The 18,788-nt window shown below is 40.8% G+C and overlaps 1 protein-coding gene across 3 annotated transcripts in view; it reads right to left on the bottom strand.

Moving 5' to 3' along the window:
• Positions 1–18,788, bottom strand: part of PACS1 (phosphofurin acidic cluster sorting protein 1) — a 79,915-nt gene that overhangs the window by 37,195 nt on the left and 23,932 nt on the right. For 2 of the 3 annotated variants that reach the window (XM_070766451.1, XM_070766450.1), the window contains exons 2-5: positions 4,124–4,211; positions 1,934–2,023; positions 1,223–1,348; positions 934–1,078 (exon numbers count right to left, since the gene is read on the bottom strand). In XM_070766451.1, the coding sequence (XP_070622552.1) occupies positions 934–1,078; positions 1,223–1,348; positions 1,934–2,023; positions 4,124–4,211 (449 nt within the window). Of the gene's footprint in view, positions 1–933; positions 1,079–1,222; positions 1,349–1,933; positions 2,024–4,123; positions 4,212–14,304; positions 14,395–18,788 lie in introns of those variants that run through there. The other variant, XM_070766452.1, reaches the window with a different exon arrangement.

Genomic DNA, 18,788 nt, shown 5'->3' with positions numbered 1-18,788 from the left:
CTCCTTACTTTCTTTTTCCTTTCCTTTCTTTCTTCTTCCTTTCTCTTTCTTTCTTTTTCATTCCTTCCTTTTCTTTCTTCTTCTATTTCTTTCTCTTCTTACTTTCTTTTTCCTTTCCTTTCTCTTTCTTCTTCCTTTCTTTTTCTTTCTCCTTCCTTTCTTTTTCCTTTCCTTTCTTAGTTCTTCCTTTCTTTTTCTTTCTTCTTCCTTGCTTCCTTTTCTTTCTTCTTCTATTTATTTTTTTCTCTTTTCATTTTCTTCTTTCTTTTTTTCTCATTTATTCTCTCTTTCTTCTTTCTTCTTCTTTCCTTCCTTCCCTGCCTTTTCTTTCTTTCTTTTTCTTTCTTTCTCCCTCCCTCCCTTCCTTCCTAGACCATATAGAGCCATTAGAAACATAGAAAATAGACAGTAGAAAAAGACCTCCTGGTCCATCTAGTCTGCCCTTAAACTATTTCCTGTATTTTATCTTAGGATGGATCTATGTTTATCCCAGGCATGTTTCAATTCAGTTACTGTGGATTTATCAACCACATCTGCTGGAAGTTTCTTCCAAGCATCTCCTACTCTTTCAGTCAAATAATATTTTCTCATGTTGCTTCTGATCTTTCCCCCAACTAACTTCAGATTGTGTCCCCTTGTTCTTGTGTTCACTTTCCTATTAAAAACACTTCCCTCCTGGACCTTATTTAACCCTTTAATATATTTAAATGTTTCGATCGTGTCCCCCCTTTCCCTTCTGTCCTCCAGACTCCATTAGCATGTTTCTATGTTTCTAATTCTCAAGGGAAATGGAATGACAATACACACAACCTTTGTGTTCTAAGTGTGAGGTTGTAAGTGTGAAGGACGCTGATGAGAATACTACTGTCCGGCACTGTCGCAGCTCCGAACGGCCGCTAAAGGCATAGGCCGTAAATGGAGGACTTCCCGCACCTGATGATTTGGACTTGAGTCCTTCGTGGTCGATGGGCTGGCTGGAAAGGGAGTAGATCTTGATTTCGGCCACCGGGACGGAGACGTCCTTCACGTTGTTGTGCAGCCCCAAGACCAGGGCCCCCTCGCTCGGGTGCTGCATCACCTGCCAACGGGGAACGGAAGGACAAATGACCACGGGAGGGGGGGGTGTCAGGTGTGTGCGTGGAAGTTTCACAACCCCACCAGCAAAATGCCAAGAAAGAGAGGGAGGGGGGGATGGAGGGAGGGAGAGACAGGTGGTCCTTACCTCGGCCATGTTGATCAGGCCCACGGCCAAGGTTTTGTAGCCCAGGAAAGTCCGGTTTTTGTATCGCTTCCTCCTCTGTAACATGATCTGCAGTTTGTTGGCGTCTCGCTTCAGGAAGTGGGGGTACTGCGGGAAGGAAGGAGGGAAGGAAGGAAGGGGGAAGGAAAGATAAAAAGAGAGGAGAGGAAAAAAGAGACCAAACGAGGGGAGAGAAACCAGAAGAGAGGAAAGAGGGAAGAAACCAGAAGAGAAGAGAAGAGAAATAACACCAGACCAGAAGAGAGGAAAGAGGGAAGAAACCAGAAGGGAAAAGAGAAAGAAAGGGAAGGGAAGGGAAGAGAGGAGAGTACAGGGGAGGGGAGGGGAAGAGAGGAGAGGAGTTTTATTGTCATTTTTTTTACTGTGAGCACACTGGCACACATTGAAAATGAAGTTTTGCCGCCTGCTCTCACCAGAAAGTATATATCTAGCCCTACAATCCCACCCCTATACACACACACACACACGGAAGGTGTTTTTTCCGTTCTTTCAGCACTGGTGATATTACATCTGTTGGGCCATGAAACACCTGCCGGTGAACCACCCAGCCCAGCGAGCACCAGGGACCCCCTCGCCGCAACCCCGAGCTACCGATATTCTTCCTTTTATCGGCGCGTTTTTTAACTCCCCCTGTTTTTCCGAAGGGCCGGAATGCCGCCACAGGGCGCTTACCTGCAGGGAGAAGGTCAGCTGGAGTTCCGTTTCTACCAGCCCACTGATGGGCAAGACGATCTCGTTGGACCTCAGGATGCGCTTCGAACCCTGCAAGAGGCGCCTGGGTCAGTTTTGTCGGATTGGGAAAAAAAGCCGAGGCCGGATCGGAGTGGGATAACGGGTGGAGGGAGGGAGGGAAGGAGGGAAGGAAGGAAGGAGGGGAGAGAAAGGGAAGAAAGGAAAAGAGAGAGAGAGAGAGAAAGAAAGAAAGAAAGAAAAAGAAGGAAGGAAGGAAGGAAGGAAGGAGGGGAGAGAAAGGGAAGGAAGGAAAAGAAAGTGAGAGAAAGAGAGAGAGAGAAAGAAGGAAAAGGAAGGAAGGAAGGAAGGAAGGAAGGAAGGAAGGAAGGAAGGAAGGCCCTGGAAGGTTAAGGGAGGTTTTGGGGAGGGACATTTGGCACCGCAAAGAGGCCAACTGGAGGCCCCAGACAGACCCCACACTTCAAGGTCGCCAGCCGTGGAATCAAACTGTCCCCTTAGGAGGCAACACTGATTGACCATCAATTTCACCTGCTGTTGTGCACATTCAACTTTGTACAGAACAGAGGATTCCATGTGCATATTTCATTCTTTTAGAACTAGGATGGGTTCTTTGAGGGTTCCCTTGATTTTTTTCAGCAGTGTATATATGCATGTATGTCTAAGTGCTATTGCTATTGTCTGCCCGTACTTCCTTTCTTCTTCCTCCTTTCCTTTCCTCTCTTTTTCCTCTTCTTTTCTTTCCTCTCTTTTTCTTTTCCTTTCCTCTCCTTTTCCTTTCCTTTCCTCTCTTCTTTCCTTTCTGTCCCACCTTCTTCTTTTCCTTTCCTTTCCTCCCTTTTTCCTCTCTTTTTCCTCTCCTTTCCTTCCCTCTTCTTCCTTTCCTTTTCTCTTTTTCCTCTCTTTTCCTTTCCTCTCTTCTTTCCTTTCCATCCCCCTTCTTCCTTTCCTCTCCTCTCCTTTTCCTCTTTTCCTTTCCTCTCTTTTCCTTTCCTTTCCTCTCTTCTTTCCTTTCTGTCCCACCTTCTTCTTTTCCTTTCCTTTCCTCCCTTTTTCCTCTCTTTTTCCTCTCCTTTCCTTCCCTCTTCTTCCTTTCCTTTTCTCTTTTTTCCTCTCTTTTCCTTTCCTCTCTTCTTTCCTTTCCATCCCCCTTCTTCCTTTCCTCTCCTCTCCTCTCCTTTTCCTCTTTTCCTTTCCTCCCTTTTTCCTCTTTTCCTTCCCTCTTCCTCCTTTCCTTTCCTCTCTTCTCTCTTTTCCTTCCCTCTTCTTCTCTTCCTTTCCTTTCCTCTCCTTTTCCTTTCTTTTCCTTTCCTTTTCTCTCTTCTTTCCTTTTTCCTCTCCTTTCCTTTTCTCTTTTTTCCTCTCTTTTCCTTTCCTCTCTTCTTTCCTTTCCATCCCCCTTCTTCCTTTCCTCTCCTCTCCTTTTCCTCTTTTCCTTTCCTCTCTTTTCCTTTCCTCCTTTTTTCCTCTCTTTTCCTCTCCTTTTCCTTTCCTCTCTTCTTTCCTTTCCATCCCCCTTCTTCCTTTCCTCTCCTCTCCTCTCCTTTTCCTTTCCTCTCTTTTCCTTTCCTCCCTTTTTCCTCTTTTTCCTCTTTTCCTTCCCTCTTCCTCCTTTCCTTTCCTCTCTTCTCTCTTTTCCTTCCCTCTTCTTCTCTTCCTTTCCTTTCCTCTCCTTTTCCTTTCTTTTCCTTTCCTTTTCTCTCTTCTTTCCTTTTTCCTCTCCTTTCCTTTCCTTTTCTCTTTTTTCCTCTCTTTTCCTTTCCTCTCTTCTTTCCTTTCCATCCCCCTTCTTCCTTTCCTCTCCTCTCCTTTTCCTCTTTTCCTTTCTTCTCTTTTTCCTCTCTTTTCCTCTCTTTCCCTCCCCTCTTCTTCCGTCCCCTTCCTTTTAGAATGCAGTATTGCGGGCTAACTCTTCCCACTGCCAGGAGTTTGATCCTGACCGGCTCAACGTTGACACAGCCTTCTGTCCTTCTGAAGATGCAGACTGCTGGGGGCAAGGGGCTGACTCTGTAGACCGCTTAGAGAAGGCTGCAAACCCCTCTGAAGGAGTATAGAAGTCTAAATGCTATTGTTATTTTCCTCTTTGGAGCAGATTAGTCTTAAGCGCACCCAGAGTGAGTAACTTCGGTGGCTCTTAAGGCCACCGTGTAGTTGCCACGTCCTCGTTCCTACCTGCAGCTTGACGGCAATCACCACCGAGCTGAGATCTTTATCCATTTCTTTCAACATGATGAGCTTCTTCAAGGTCAGGCTGAACAGCCTATACAGAGACAGAGACAGGAGGGGAAAAATCCATCAAAATTCCAGCTAGAAATCTCTTGGTCCTGGTTTAAAGCAGCAAGAACAAAAATAATCTATAGGACATTTGCTTAAAGCAGAGATTCTGCTCCTTGGCAGGTTTAAGACCGGTCGACTCCCAGAATTCCCCAGCCAACCATGGTCTGCTGACGCTAGGAAGTCAGAACCCGCATGCCGATGACTCTAAAGTGTGCAATAGGGTTGATATTCCTGGAGGGGTCTGTAATATGGTAAATGATTTAGCTTTACTAGATAAATGGTCAAAGCAATGGAAACTGCAGTTTAACGTTTCCAAATGTAAAATAATGCACTTGGGGAAAAGGAATCCTCAATCTGAGTATTGTATCGGCAGTTCTGTGTTAGCAAATACTTTCAAAAGAAAAGGATTTAGGGGTATTGATTTCTGACAGTCTCAAAATGGGTGAACAGTGCAGTCAGGCGGTAGGGAAAGCAAGTAGGATGCTTGGCTGCATAGCTAGAGGTATAACAAGCAGGAAGAGGGAGATTATGATCCCGCTATATAGAACGCTGGTGAGACCCCATTCGGAATACTGTGTTCAGTTCTGGAGACCTCACCTACAAAAAGATACTGACAAAATTGAAGGGGTCCAAAGACGGGCTACAAGAATGGTGGAAGGTCTTAAGCATAAAACGTATCAGGAAAGACTTCATGAACTCAATCTGTATAGTCTGGAGGACAGAAGGAAAAGGGGGGACATGATCGAACCATTTAAATATATTAAAGGGTTAAATAAGGTTCAGGAGGGAAGTGTTTTTAATAGGAAAGTGAACACAAGAACAAGGGGACACAATCTGAAGTTAGTTGGGGGAAAGATCAAAAGCAACATGAGAAAATATTATTTTACTGAAAGAGTAGTAGATCCTTGGAACAAACTTCCAGCAGACGTGGTAGATAAATCCACAGTAACTGAATTTAAACATGCCTGGGATAAACATATATCCATCCTAAGATAAAATACAGGAAATAGTATAAGGGCAGACTAGATGGACCATGAGGTCTTTTTCTGCCGTCAGACTTCTATGTTTCTATGTTTCTATGTGCGAAGGCAACAGGTAGGCAGACAAGCGAAATCCCCCAGGCTAAATTCAGACGGAGCGAAATCCCACAAGCTAATAACAGAATAACCGAGTCGGAAGGGACCTTAGAGGTCCTCTAGTCCAACCCCTTGCTCAGGCTAAATTCAGACAAGCCAAATTTAAATTGCAAAGGTAATAACAGAATAACCGAGTCGGAAGGGACCCTGGAGGTCTTCTAGTCCAACCCCCTATTTAAATTCAGACAAGCTAATAAATTCAACAGGCAAGGCAGAGAAGTTCCATCCATCAAACTTGAGACCTGGATGCAAAGGACTTTTTTTGTCTTCCGGGATGCTAAAGGAATGCCATTGTACATTGTTTTTTCTATTACTGTTGTGAGCCGCCCCGAGTCTACGGGGAGGGGCAGCATATACAAATTTAATAAATAAATAAAATAAATAGAGAGGGGCTTTACGGTAGACCACACCCAATGAGAAGTGCTTAGAAACATAGAAACATAGAAGACTGATGGCAAAAAAAGACCTCATGGTCCATCTAGTCTGCCCTTATACTATTTTCTGTATTTTATCTTAGGATGGATATATGTTTATCCCAGGCATGTTTAAATTCAGTTACTGTGGATTGACCAACCACGTCTGCTGGAAGTTTGTTCCAAGCATCTACTACTCTTTCAGTGAAATAATATTTTCTCACGTTGCTTTTGATCTTTCCCCCAACTAACTTCAGATTGTGTCCCCTTGTTCTTGCTTTGACTGTTGGTTTATCTGACACGATCTCCGGATATAAAACCCAATTCTTTGACAGACGTGCTCACTTCAAAAGAGAAGCCCATTCCTTTCCCGAAATAAGACAGTTTCTCTCTTTTCTTCTATTTCTGTCACAATACAATGACTGATATGCCATGTATTATATTTATATTTATCTCTGTTGCATTTTTAACGTATATATATTTAATAAAGATACCTTTAAAAAAAAAAAGACTGTTCCGTAACAAACCCAAGATTTTAAAACAATGTACAATATTTATTCTGGAGCGGCCCTGCCTGAGGAATGTTTTTTGGGAGTATATAGAAGATGTGTACTGTATTTTCATTTGGGATACAGATGGGAAAATGAGCCATTGGAAGCAGCCAGGGTTAGCTGGCTGGTTTAACAAAATAAAAGTCTTTTTTAAACATTTTGGCTGAAACTCTTCAAGGTTTTGAAGGTTGATAAGAATTAAGCAACAATCAATAACCCCTTGGAGAGAAAGAAATGTGATTATGCCAACAGCTACTTAAATCTGAGCAACTGCAGAATTCGGCTTTACGCGATCCTGTTATTTCTATCTAAAGGTAGCTTCCTTTTCTTCTTTCTTTTCCTTCTCTATCCTTCCTTCTTTCCTTCCTTCTTCCCTTCTTTCCAGCCTTCCTTCCTTCTTTCCTACCTTCCTTCCCTTACTTTCTTCCTTCTTCCCTTTTCCAGCCTTCCTTCCTTCTCTTTCCTTCTTTCCTACTTTACTTCGTTCTTTCTCTAACTTTTTTCCCTTTCCACCCTTCCTTCTTTCCATTTTCTTCTCCCTTCCCTCCCTCATTCCTGCTTTCTTCTACCTAATTTGTCCCTTCCTGTTTTTCCTTCCTTCCTTCTCCAACTTCCTTCCTTCTCCATCTCCTTCCTTCTTTCCTTCCTTTTCTTCTATTTTTCTTTCTCTTCTTTCTTTCTCCTTTTTTCTTCTTTCTTTCTTTCTTTCTTCTTTCTCTTACTTCTTTCTCCTTCCTTCCTTGCTTCCTTCCTTCCTTCAGCCATTAGCAAGGTCAGGCTGAAAATTAACTGGTGTTTTTCCTTTCGTGGCTCATTAAGCTACCAAATCAAACCTGGTTGTTTCTGATCATTCTTTTTCGAGAGAGAAACAGATTCGGTTACCTAGGAAAAGAAACAGAGCCCTAATTCTCAAGAGCATTTCAAACTGAAATAGAATTTGACGACACACACACACACAAAAAAGCACACAGGAAACAGGGATTATGATTGAAAAAGTGACACACAGCTGACCCAAATGAAGAAGTGGCTAAAAAAAGAGAGAGGACCGAGTGGTGTGAATTGTTGCGTGCCCTGCCTTGACGGTATCGACGGCTCGAAACTTTGCAAAGTGTATGTAGAGGACTGACCATTTCTAACCCCTTCTTCTTATTTACCGGTTCATTTATTAGACGACGCCTTAAACATGATCTAAGTATTGCCCACAAGATCGTATGCTGCAGCGTCCTCCCTGTCAAAGACTACTTCAGCTTCAACCACAACAACACAAGAGCACGCGACAGATTCAAGCTTAATATTAACCGCTCCAAACTTGACTGTAAAAAAATACGACTTTAGTAATCGGGTTGTCGAAGCGTGGAACGCATTAGTGTCATCCCCTAACCCGCAACATTTTACCCTTAGACTATCCACAGTTGACCTCTCCAGATTCCTAAGGGTCAGTAAGGGGTGTGCATAAGCGCACTAGAGTGCCTTCCGTCCCCTGTCCTATAGTCTCTCCCATATCTCGTATTTCTTCTCTACTATATCCTCTATAACCTCCATTGTGTATTATTGTGTACTGGACAACATAAATAAATAAAAATAAATAAATAAAATGTGCCCACCTGCCTTTGCGGTAGCCCCAGGTAGCACTGGACCAGATTATCTCCGGGACCGCCTTCTGCCACACGAACCCCAGCGACCAGGTAGGGCCCACAGAGTTGGCCTTCTCCGGGTCCCGTCAACTAAACAATGTCATTTGGCGGGACCCAGGGGAAGAGCCTTCTCTGTGGTGGCCCCGGCCCTCTGGAAGCAACTCCCCCCAGAGATTAGAATAGCCCCCACCCTTCTTGCCTTTCGTAAGCTCCTTAAAACCCACCTCTGCCGTCAGGCATGGGGGAACTGAGATATTCTTTCCCCCTAGGATTCTACAATTTATGTATAGTGTGTTTGTATGTATGATTGGTTTTAAAATAAGGGATTTTAGCTGTTTTAGTTTTGGATTGTCGCGTGTTGTTTTTACCACTGTTGTTAGCCGCCCCGAGTCTACGGAGGGGGGTGGCATACAAATCCAATAAATAAATAAATTGTGTGCACCTCAAAATCATCTCACAACACCTCCTTTTGTAATGCCCCCTCTCTCTGGCCTGCTGACTTTGTCACTTCCGTTTCCACCCTGCACAAACCACACTTTTTAGAAATGATTTTTTTTTAAAAGGGCACTTTTAAGCGATTAGCACAAGTTGCAGAGAGTTATTTACCTGGGTTGCCGTATGCCACAAAAATGTGACTTCAGGCAAACCGGCTAGGGATCTTTTAGGAATCTTTTACTTTAAGCCACAAATTAACTAGCATCCGTGGCGGATTGATTTACTTATCGAATTTACTGACTTATTTACTTATTGAATTTACTTATCGGGATGACCAGGTAACTCAATGGCTTAGACACTGAGTTTATTGATCAGAAAGGTTGGTACATTCTGGAAAATTATACAAAGATGGTTACAGGAGATAATAGAGATGTAACTAGAATTTACCCCTGAATGTTTTTTAAAAAAAAGTTAAATAATTATACATATTTGTTATTTAAACTATAAATATCACAAAATTATGTTTTTTTTCTCAAGGTGACACACCACCCGAGTTATGCTCGTTTTTTTGGCGAATTTTGACACACCAAGCTCAAAAGGTTGCCCATCACTGCCCTAAACTATGTAATTGTAGTTTATTTTGGCTTGGTGTACTGTGTAGTTCTGAGCCAACTTTGTGTATCAGGACATTAGAACTGCCAGTTAATAAGCCACGGAGTACAAGCAATAGGAAAGTGAACACAAGAACAAGGGGACACAATCTGAAGTTAGTTGGGGGAAAGATCAAAAGCAACGTGAGAAAATATTATTTCACTGAAAGAGTAGTAGATCCTTGGAACAAACTTCCAACAGACGTGGTTGGTCAATCCACAGTAACTGAATCTAAACATGCCTGGGATAAACATATATCCATTGTAAGATAAAATACAGGAAATAGTATAAGGGCAGACTAGATGGACCATGAGGTCTTTTTCTGCTGTCAGTCTTCTATGTTTCTATGTTTCTATGTAAAACCTGGAAATAGAAAAAAACCCAAATTCAATATTTAATAAGCAATATAATAACGGCTGCAAAGGTTTGCTCTGCTGCGATATTGGAAAAATAACGCAGCGGCACCAGAAAATATAGATAAAATTTACAGATGTGCAGAAATGGATAAGCTGACCATGGAGATCAAGGGATTAAACAACTCAGAATATTACGAAACTTGGGAGAAATGCTATGATTGGATCGAAAATAAAATTAAACCAATGTGATATAATGTGAAAGAACGTATGAAAAACGGAACTATGTAAATAAAAAAGGCAAAGTAGATTTGATAAATATAAGAGATCAGATTGATTGATCTATGTAAAATTACTGTGACGGTTTAAAAATGAAAACATGAATAAATAAAGCATTTTTTAAAAAAAAGAAAGGTCAGTACTTCGGCAGTTCAAATCCCCAGTATAGATCTCCTGCGTGAGCAGGGGTTTGACTAGATGACCTCCAAGGTCCCTTCCAACTCTGTTACTGCTGACAATAACAAGATATATATATATATATATCTCTAAGCCACAAATTAACTACCATTCGGGGCGGATTGATTTACTTATTGAATTTCTACACTGCTCATCTAACCTAAGTTGCCTTTGGGTGGGTTTGCAAACACAGAAAAAAAATATTAAAGACGAGGCCGAAAGCACACTTAAAAACAGAATTAAAAAAACAAGGTTAAAATGTTAAAGTTCAGATGGAAAGTTGGCACGCCGGGGTAGGGTGGAACCCGCAACGAACAACATCTTTTGCAAAGACTCACAAATGCCTAGAATCAGGATTCTAAGAAACAGACTGGTGTGGTTTTCGAATTAAAATCAGGTTTTTTTTAAAAAAAATTGAGGAATGCCAAAATTACCCATGTTCCCTTTAGTTCCAGCGCCAGGGAAGGAAACAGCCTCTGATGTTAACAGGAAAGCTTGTTCAGCTTCTTCACACACACACACACACACACACACACACCAACGACAACAACCACAACAATAAAAATGCAAGCTTGCCTTTGCTACCTCTTAATTTTTTTCCCTGCAAAACCCAAAGCTAGACTCTTCTCATCGATTTCCAGAAAGAAAGCACTGACATTCGCTTTAATGCTACACACATGCACACAAACACAACAACAACAACAACAACACAAGCTTGCATTTGCCACCTCTTTAATTTTACCCTGCAACACACAAAAGCCAGGCTCCCTGCATCAAATTTCCAGAAAGGCCACCTGCAAAAAAGAAAGTACTGGCATTCGCTTTAATGCTACACACACACACACACACACAAACACAACAACAACACAAGCTTGCATTTGCCACCTCTTTAATTTTACCCTGCAAACCCCAAAAATAGATTCCCTGCATCAAATTTCCAGCAAGGCCACCTGCAAAAAAGAAAGCACCGGCATTTGCTTTACTGCTACACACACACACAAACACACCGAGGCACAAAGACACAAACAAACAGACTGGGGAAAGGATGTGCCCCCTTCTGTGCCACATGGCAGCTGAGCTGATAGGAGCGTGCAGATATTCTGTTAATTCTAGTATTGAGGAAGTTCTGTTACTCCCACGTTGACTTTAATGCTGCCTACGTACACACAAACACACACACAAAACACCGATACACAAATGCACAAACAAACTGGAGAAAGAACATCCACCCTCTGTTCCACGGGGCAGCTGAGCTTGAAGATACTCTATGATGCTATGATTGAAGATAGCCCGTTATTCTTCAGTTTTGAAATTCATTGTGATGCTCCTACACACACACACATACACAACACAAAAAACTCCCCCTCCTGTGCCACTTTAAAGTGTGCAGCAAATGTGTGACAATGAACGAGAAGTGTTGGTTAAGGAAAATTGGTTCCCTCTTCACTCCCCATTTAATTACGCTCCAATTATGTTTTTAACTTCTAAATGATCCTTTTTCTTTCTTTCTTTCTTTCTTTCTTTCTTTTGCCCGAATGCAGCAGAGAATTTTTTTAAAATTTATTTCTTTTTTAAAGGGAGCCATTTTAACAGCTGGGTTTGTTATTTTTTAATTCAAAGCACAATTATCTCCTCCTCCTCCTCCTCCAAAGTTATTTCTTCTGAGCTTTCGTGTGAAGAGGATGGACAGGGTACACTGATATATTTTTATACCAGGTTGTAAAAAGTTGCTTGCCTATTAAAGATACTTTCCCTCATTCTCCAAAATAACAATAACAACAACAATTGCATGGTCATGAAACAACAGGGCAGGATTTGGCAACTATTTCCGTCTTCCTTACAGCAACATTGATGTGTGTGTGTGTGTGCAAATATATATATATACAGGGGAGAGAGAGAAAGAGAGAATGATAACTAGATGATAATTAGATAAATAGATAATGGATGGATGGATGGATAGATAGATAAAGATAGATAGATAGATAGATAGATAGATAGATAGAGAAAGAAAGATAGATAGATAGATAAAGAGAGAGAGAGAGAGATAAAGAGAGATAGATAGATAGATAGATAGATAGAGATAGAGATATAGATAGATAGATAAAGATAGATAGATATAGATAGAGATAGAGATAGAGATATAGATAGATAGATAAAGATAGATAGATAGATAGATAGATAGATAGATAGATAGAGATAGAGGATAGATAGATAGATAGATAGATAGATAGATAGATAGATAGATAGATAGATAGATAAAGATAGATAGATAGAGATAGATAGATAGATAGATAGATAAAGATAGATAGATAGATAGATAGATAGAGATAGAGATAGATAGATAGATAGATAGATAGATAGATAAAGATAGATAGATAGATAGATAGATAAAGATAGATAGATAGATAGATAGATAGATAGAGATAGAGATAGAGATAGAGATAGATAGATAAAGATAGATAGATATAGATATAGATATAGAGATAGATAGATAGATAGATAGATAGAGATAGATAGATAGATAGATAGATAGATAAAGATAGATAGATAGATAGATAGAGATAGAGATAGAGGATAGATAGATAGATAGATAGATAGATAGATAGATAGATAAAGATAGATAGATAGATAGAGATAGAGATAGATAGATAGATAGATAGATAGATAAAGATAGATAGATAGATAGAGATAGAGATAGAGATAGAGATAGAGATAGATAGATAGATAGATAGATAGATAGATAGATAGATAGATAGATAGATAGATAGAGTTATTTTGTATTGTTTAAGTAAGGGTTCCCTTTATTTATTTATTTATTTATTTATTTATTTATTTATTTATTTATTTATTTATTTATTTATTTATTTATTTATTTATTGAGCAGTGTATATCGATAGGAGAATTTGGAAATCTCCACCCGGCATAGGCAATTTCTTCCTTAACAATCGATTGCAGATCACACCTGGGTGGATCTATAGATCACTTTCTCTTACCTCCTGCGCCCTGCCCTGAAGGCAAATAGTTTTAACTTTAAATCAGTGCTTCCTCTCTCTATTCATTAATCCAAACCACTATCAGAAACAAGGGTTATAAGTTACAACCTGCTTCTTTCGGCACCGTCCAAACTTCGAACAGCTGCTGAACGGTCGTAACCCGAGGAACGTCTTTATTATGAAAAGCATAAAAGCATAAAACTTATCAGGAAAGGCTTCATGAATTCAATCTGTATAGTCTGGAGGACAGAAGGGAAAGGGGGGGGGCATGATCGAAACATTTAAATATGTTCAAGGGTTAAATAAGGTTCAGGAGGGAAGTGTTTTCAATAGGAAAGTGAACACAAGAACAAGGGGACACAATCTGAAGTTAGTTGGGGGAAAGATCAGAAGCAACGTGAGAAAATATGATTTTACTGAAAGAGGAGTAGACACCAACCCTCAGGATAAACCAAATTTTACCCCTGGTTAAAACCATCTGCTAAAACGTCCTTCTTGTCAACGACTACTTCAGCATCAACCACAACGACACACGAGCGCACAACAGATACAAACTCAAAGTGAACTGCTCCGAACTCGACTGCAGGAAATACAACTTTAGTAACCGAGTGGTTGATGCCTGGAACTCACCACCTAACTCTGTAGTATCATCCCTTAACCCCCAAAACTTTACCCTTAGACTATCCACTGTTGACCTCTCCCGATTCCTAAGAGGTCAGTCAGGGGCGTGCATAAGTGCACCAGCCTGCCTTCCGTCCCCTGTCCTAATATTTCTCTCTTACTAGTATCATGGATATAAAACATTGTTATATGCTTGACAAAAATAAATAAATAAAATAAATAAATATCTTACCTACCTACCTAGATATTTATTTATTACCTTTCTACTATTTTCCCTTCCTCCCTCCCTTCCTTCTTTCCTTCCTTCCTTCTTTCCTTTCTTCCTTCCTTCCTTCTTATGCACACAAAGGGCGTGCATAATTGCACCAGCGAGCCTTCCGTCCCCTGTCCTAATGTTTCTCTCTTACTAGTATCATGTATATAAAACATTGTTATATCTTTGTATACTACCAATACATGCTTGACAAAAATAAATAAATAAAATAAATAAAATAAATATCTTACCTACCTATATATTTATTATTACCTCTTTCTACTATTTTCCCTTCTTTCTTTCTTTCCTTCCTTCCTTCTTTCCGTTTTCTTTCTTTGTTTCTTTCTTTCCTTCTTTCTTTTTTTCCTTTCTTCTTTCCTTTTTTCTTTCTTTCCTTCCTTCCTTCCTTCTTATGCACACATAGGGCGTGCATAATTGCACCAGCGAGCCTTCCGACCCGTCCTAATGTTTCTCTCTTACTAGTATCATGTATATAAAACATTATTATAACTTTGTATACCACCAATTTGTTACTTGACAAAATAAATAAATTTCAGGACCCTCTGGAACCACACGGTACCTGTTTCCACCTGCCGAGGCCATAATCCGACATTTCCCATCGCCTTCACGGGCCGTCTGAGAACATCCAAAACGGAGAAGACAACGACCAGTGGTGGGGGGAAAAAAACTTTTATCAGAAAGAAAACTCTTTGGGAAAAACACGACGCGATTTCAACCTCCGGAGGCCAAGCCTCTTAAAAGAAGAGTTTTCCCTATGACTAAAATAGGGCAGGCTTTGGATGAAACTACACACCTCTCACACACTCACACACTGCCGGGCTGGCAAGCCACCAAATGACTGAGGACTCCAGGAATCTCGACAACTCACCTGGGCTTGTTCCGGCCCGGGAGAGAAAAATACAAGAGTTCATTGGGAGGCAGGTCAACGTTCCCCGTTTGAATTGGCCCCGCATGAGGCAGGGCCGGGATCTCGTTCAAACGTTCGGGTTTAAAAACAAAACTCAAGAAAATAAATAAAGTAAAAGAGGCTCTCCCAGCAGATCGAAATAGGAAATAGAAAAGGTGGCGATGTTTACTAAAATGGCATGTCTTCTGTTCCAAACCAAAAACTTGAAGTAAACGTACCGCCAAAAAATCTGAGGTAAATCTATCGCCATTTTACTCACCTTCCCACCTGAAAAGAACTCTGTTCCAACTGCCAGTTGCCTTATATTAACTGTATTCCCGATAGATTAATGGTTTCCGATTAATTGGACCTCTGTTTACTATCCATATAAAGGCCTAGTACCACTCACTCATCACAAAATCTCCAGAACGGTAAAGCCTAAAAACTTGAAATTTGGCACATTTGTTCTTATTGGCTTCTAGGTGCTAACTAAGAAATGATTTTTCGAAATGACTTTCAGATCATTATTATTATTATTATTATTATTATTTATTAGATTTGTATGCCGCCCCTCTCCGCAGACTCAGGGCGACTCACAACAGTGACAAAAACAATATATACTGACAAATCTAATAATTAAAATCTAAGATAATAATTATACATTTAAAAATCTAAAAGCAAGGAACCCCAATATAAAAAACATACATACAGTCATATCATGCACTAGGATTACATAGGCAGGGGGAGATTTCTCAGTTCCCCCACGCTTGACGACAGAGGTGGGTTTTAAGGAGTTTACGAAAGGCAAGGAGGGTAGGGGCAATTCTAATCTCCGGGGGGAGTTGGTTCCAGAGGGCCAGGACTGCCACAGAGTATATTTCTTATACAGTATTATATGAACATGCTCTGATGCTAAGGAGTTGAGACTTTCTACTCCCCCTCCCCACATGAAAAGAAATCTGCTCCAACTGTCAATTGCCTTATATTAACACACTCTGATGCTAAGATCACTAAGGAGTTTAGACATTCTACTCCCCCTCCCCACCTGAAAAGAACTCTGTTCCAACTGCCAGTTGCCTTATATTAACATGCTCTGATGCTAAGGAATTACACATTCTACATAAATTTTCAAGCTTTACCTGGCAATTTATCAAGACCGATCACACAGTTTCATAGCGAAGCACACGCCTCACTAAAGCCTGGGACAGTGAAAAAACAGCCCAATGGGCAAAATGGAAGTTCAGACTTCCAGTTTTCCCATTGTGCTAGTTTTTCGCACTCCGGGGCACAACAGGCAAACCGGAAGTCCATTTTTCCGAACTTCCATTTTTTCCCTGTTGGGCCGTTTTTCGCATTCCGGGGCTTCATATGGCTTCGCATGCCACAAGTTCTCTAATGCTGTCAAATTCCACAAAATGATCCCCGCGTTGTTCTCTTTTTTTGCAACTTTCAGCTTTTCACCCGAGTCCTAGCAACACAGAAACATAGAAGACTGATGGCAGAAAAAGACCTCATGGTCCATCTGCCCTTATACTATTTCCTGTATTTTATCTTAGGATGGATCTATCTTTATCCCAGGCATGTTTACATTCAGTTCCTGTGGATTTACCAACCACGTCTGCTGGAAGTTTGTTCCAAGGATCTACTACTCTTTCAGTCAAATAATATTTTCTCACGTTGCTTTTGATCTTTCCCCCAACTAACTTCAGATTGTGCCCCCTTGTTCTTGTGTTCACTTTCCTATTAAAAACACTTCCCTCCTGAACCTTATTTAACCCTTTAACATATTTAAATGTTTAGATCATGTCCCCCCTTTCCCTTCTGTCCTCCAGACTATACAGATTGAGTTCATGAAGTCTTTCCTGGTAGGTTTTATGCTTAAGACTTTCCACCATTCTTGTAGCCCGTCTTTGGACCCGTTCAATTTTATCTATATCTTTTTGTAGGTGAGGTCTCCAGAACTGAACACAGAATTCCAAATGTGGTCTCACCAGTGCTCTATATAGGGGGATCACAATCTCCCTCTTCCTGCTTGTTATACCTCTAGCTATGCAGCCAAGCATCCTACTTGCTTTCCCTAGCGCCGGACCACACTGCTCACCCATTTTGAGGCTGTCAGAAATCACTACCCCTAAATCATTCTCTTCTGAAGTTTTTGCTAACACAGAACTGCCACAGCAGAAAAAAAGAGTTGGCACCTCAGGAGCCCTTTCGACAAGGCAAGCCTTCGCAAATACCTATTTATTGAAATAATAATAATATTAATCCCAGCCACCCCTCTCTCCTAAGCCACCTCTCTGGGCACAGGTCCAATAGGTGAAACACAGTTGAAGGCATTATCGACGCTCATCCTTTTCAACCCCGGCTTATTGTGTCGCTGGATTAACACAATCACGCCAAGTCTGCGCTGCTGGCGATTGCAACAAAAGGAAAGGAAAGCACGGACCCGCGGAATAACAGGAAAGCGCAGACGTTGAAACTCGTGGGACGATACTCAAGCTGCTTCTTGCAGGGGGAAAAAAAGAGTTAACGCAATCGGAGACAATCCTTCCCTACGGTTTCATCATCCCAAATGGGTTGAGGCACGTCTTTGTAATTAATGGCAGTTAATAAGGAAGGGCAAAAAAAGGGGAGAGGAAGGGAGGTGGAGAGAGAGAGAAATCCAAGCCAGAGATAGATATAGATCTTTTTCTTTCCTCCTTCCTTCCTTCCTTCTCTCTCTTTCTTTTCTTCTTTTTCTTTCTTTTTCTATTTCTTTCTCTCTCTTTCTTTTCATCTTTCCCTGTTTTTTTCTTTCTTCTTCCTTCCTTCCTTTCTTTTTCTTTCTTTTTCTTTCTCTCCTTCTTTTCCTCTTTCTTTCTCTCTTCTTTCTTTCTCTCTTGCTTCCTTTCTTCTTTCTTTTCTTCTTTTTTCTTTCTTTTTTTCTATATCTTTCTTTCTTTTTTGCCTTTCCATCTCTCCCTCTCTCTTGATAGATAGATAGGTAGGTAGGTAGATAGATAAGATAGGTAGGTAGGTAGATAACAATAGATATAGATACATAGATTGATCTAGACAGGCAGACAGACAGGTAGGTAGATAAGATAGATAGGTAGGTAGGTAGATAAAATAGATAGTTAGATAGATAAGATAGATAAGATAGGTAGGTAGGTAGGTAGGTAGATAAGATAGATAGATAGATAGATAGATAGATAGTTAGATAGATAGATAGATAGATAGAGATAGATAGATAGACATAAAAAATATCAGCATCATTTCTGCATCATGTTTTACTAAACCAAGGAAAATGTCACGCAGCTAGTCCTTGACTTACGACCACAGCTGAACCCAAAATTTCCATTGCTAAGTGAGAGGGTAGGTTCAGTGATTTTTGTTGCCTCAAGTGAATCTCTGCGTTGTGCAGATGCTCTCAGTATACATAAAAGATACGTTGGTCAAGAATCAGGAGGTACAACACTTAATGATTGTCACAGGGGTCAAATAAGCAATCAGGAAACAATCCATATAAATCATTAGGAACACAAGCAACAAGTTATAGTCATAAAGTCCTAAGTGGGAGGAGATGGGTGATAGGAACAATGAGAAAAATTATTATTTTATTTATTTATTTATTAGATTTGTATGCCGCCCCTCTCCGAAGACTCGGGGTGGCTAACAACAGTATAAAAAGACAATGTAAACAAATCTAATATTAAAAATAATCTAACAAAACCCCAATTTAAAGAACCACTCATACATACAAGCATACCATGTATAAATTCTAAAAGCCTAGGGGGAAGGGAAAATTTCAATTCCCCCATGCCTGACGACAGAGGTGGGTTTTAAGGAGCTTGCGAAAGACAAGGAGGGTGGGGCCAACTCTGATATCTGGGGGGAGCTGGTTCCAGAGGGCCGGGGCCGCCACAGAGAAGGCTCTTCTCCTGGGTCCCGCCAAACGACATTGCTTAGTCGACAGGACCAGGAGAAGGCCAGCTCTGTGGGACCTAACCGGTCGCTGGGATTCGTGCGGCAGAAGGCCGTCGCGGATTAATAGTAATAGCAATGCAGTTTTAGTGAATAGTAACATGTTGAGGGAATTATTTGTTTAGCAGAGTGATGGCGTTCGGGGGGAAACTCTTATGTTTAGTTCTGTTAATGTGCAGGGCCCTATAGAATCA

The sequence above is a fragment of the Erythrolamprus reginae genome, chromosome 13 (genome assembly GCF_031021105.1).
Source record: "Erythrolamprus reginae isolate rEryReg1 chromosome 13, rEryReg1.hap1, whole genome shotgun sequence".
In the NCBI taxonomy this organism is placed as follows: Eukaryota; Metazoa; Chordata; class Lepidosauria; order Squamata; family Dipsadidae; genus Erythrolamprus; species Erythrolamprus reginae.
Note: the sequence above shows the minus strand (reverse complement) of the source record. Positions and strands in the feature narration are given on the sequence as shown.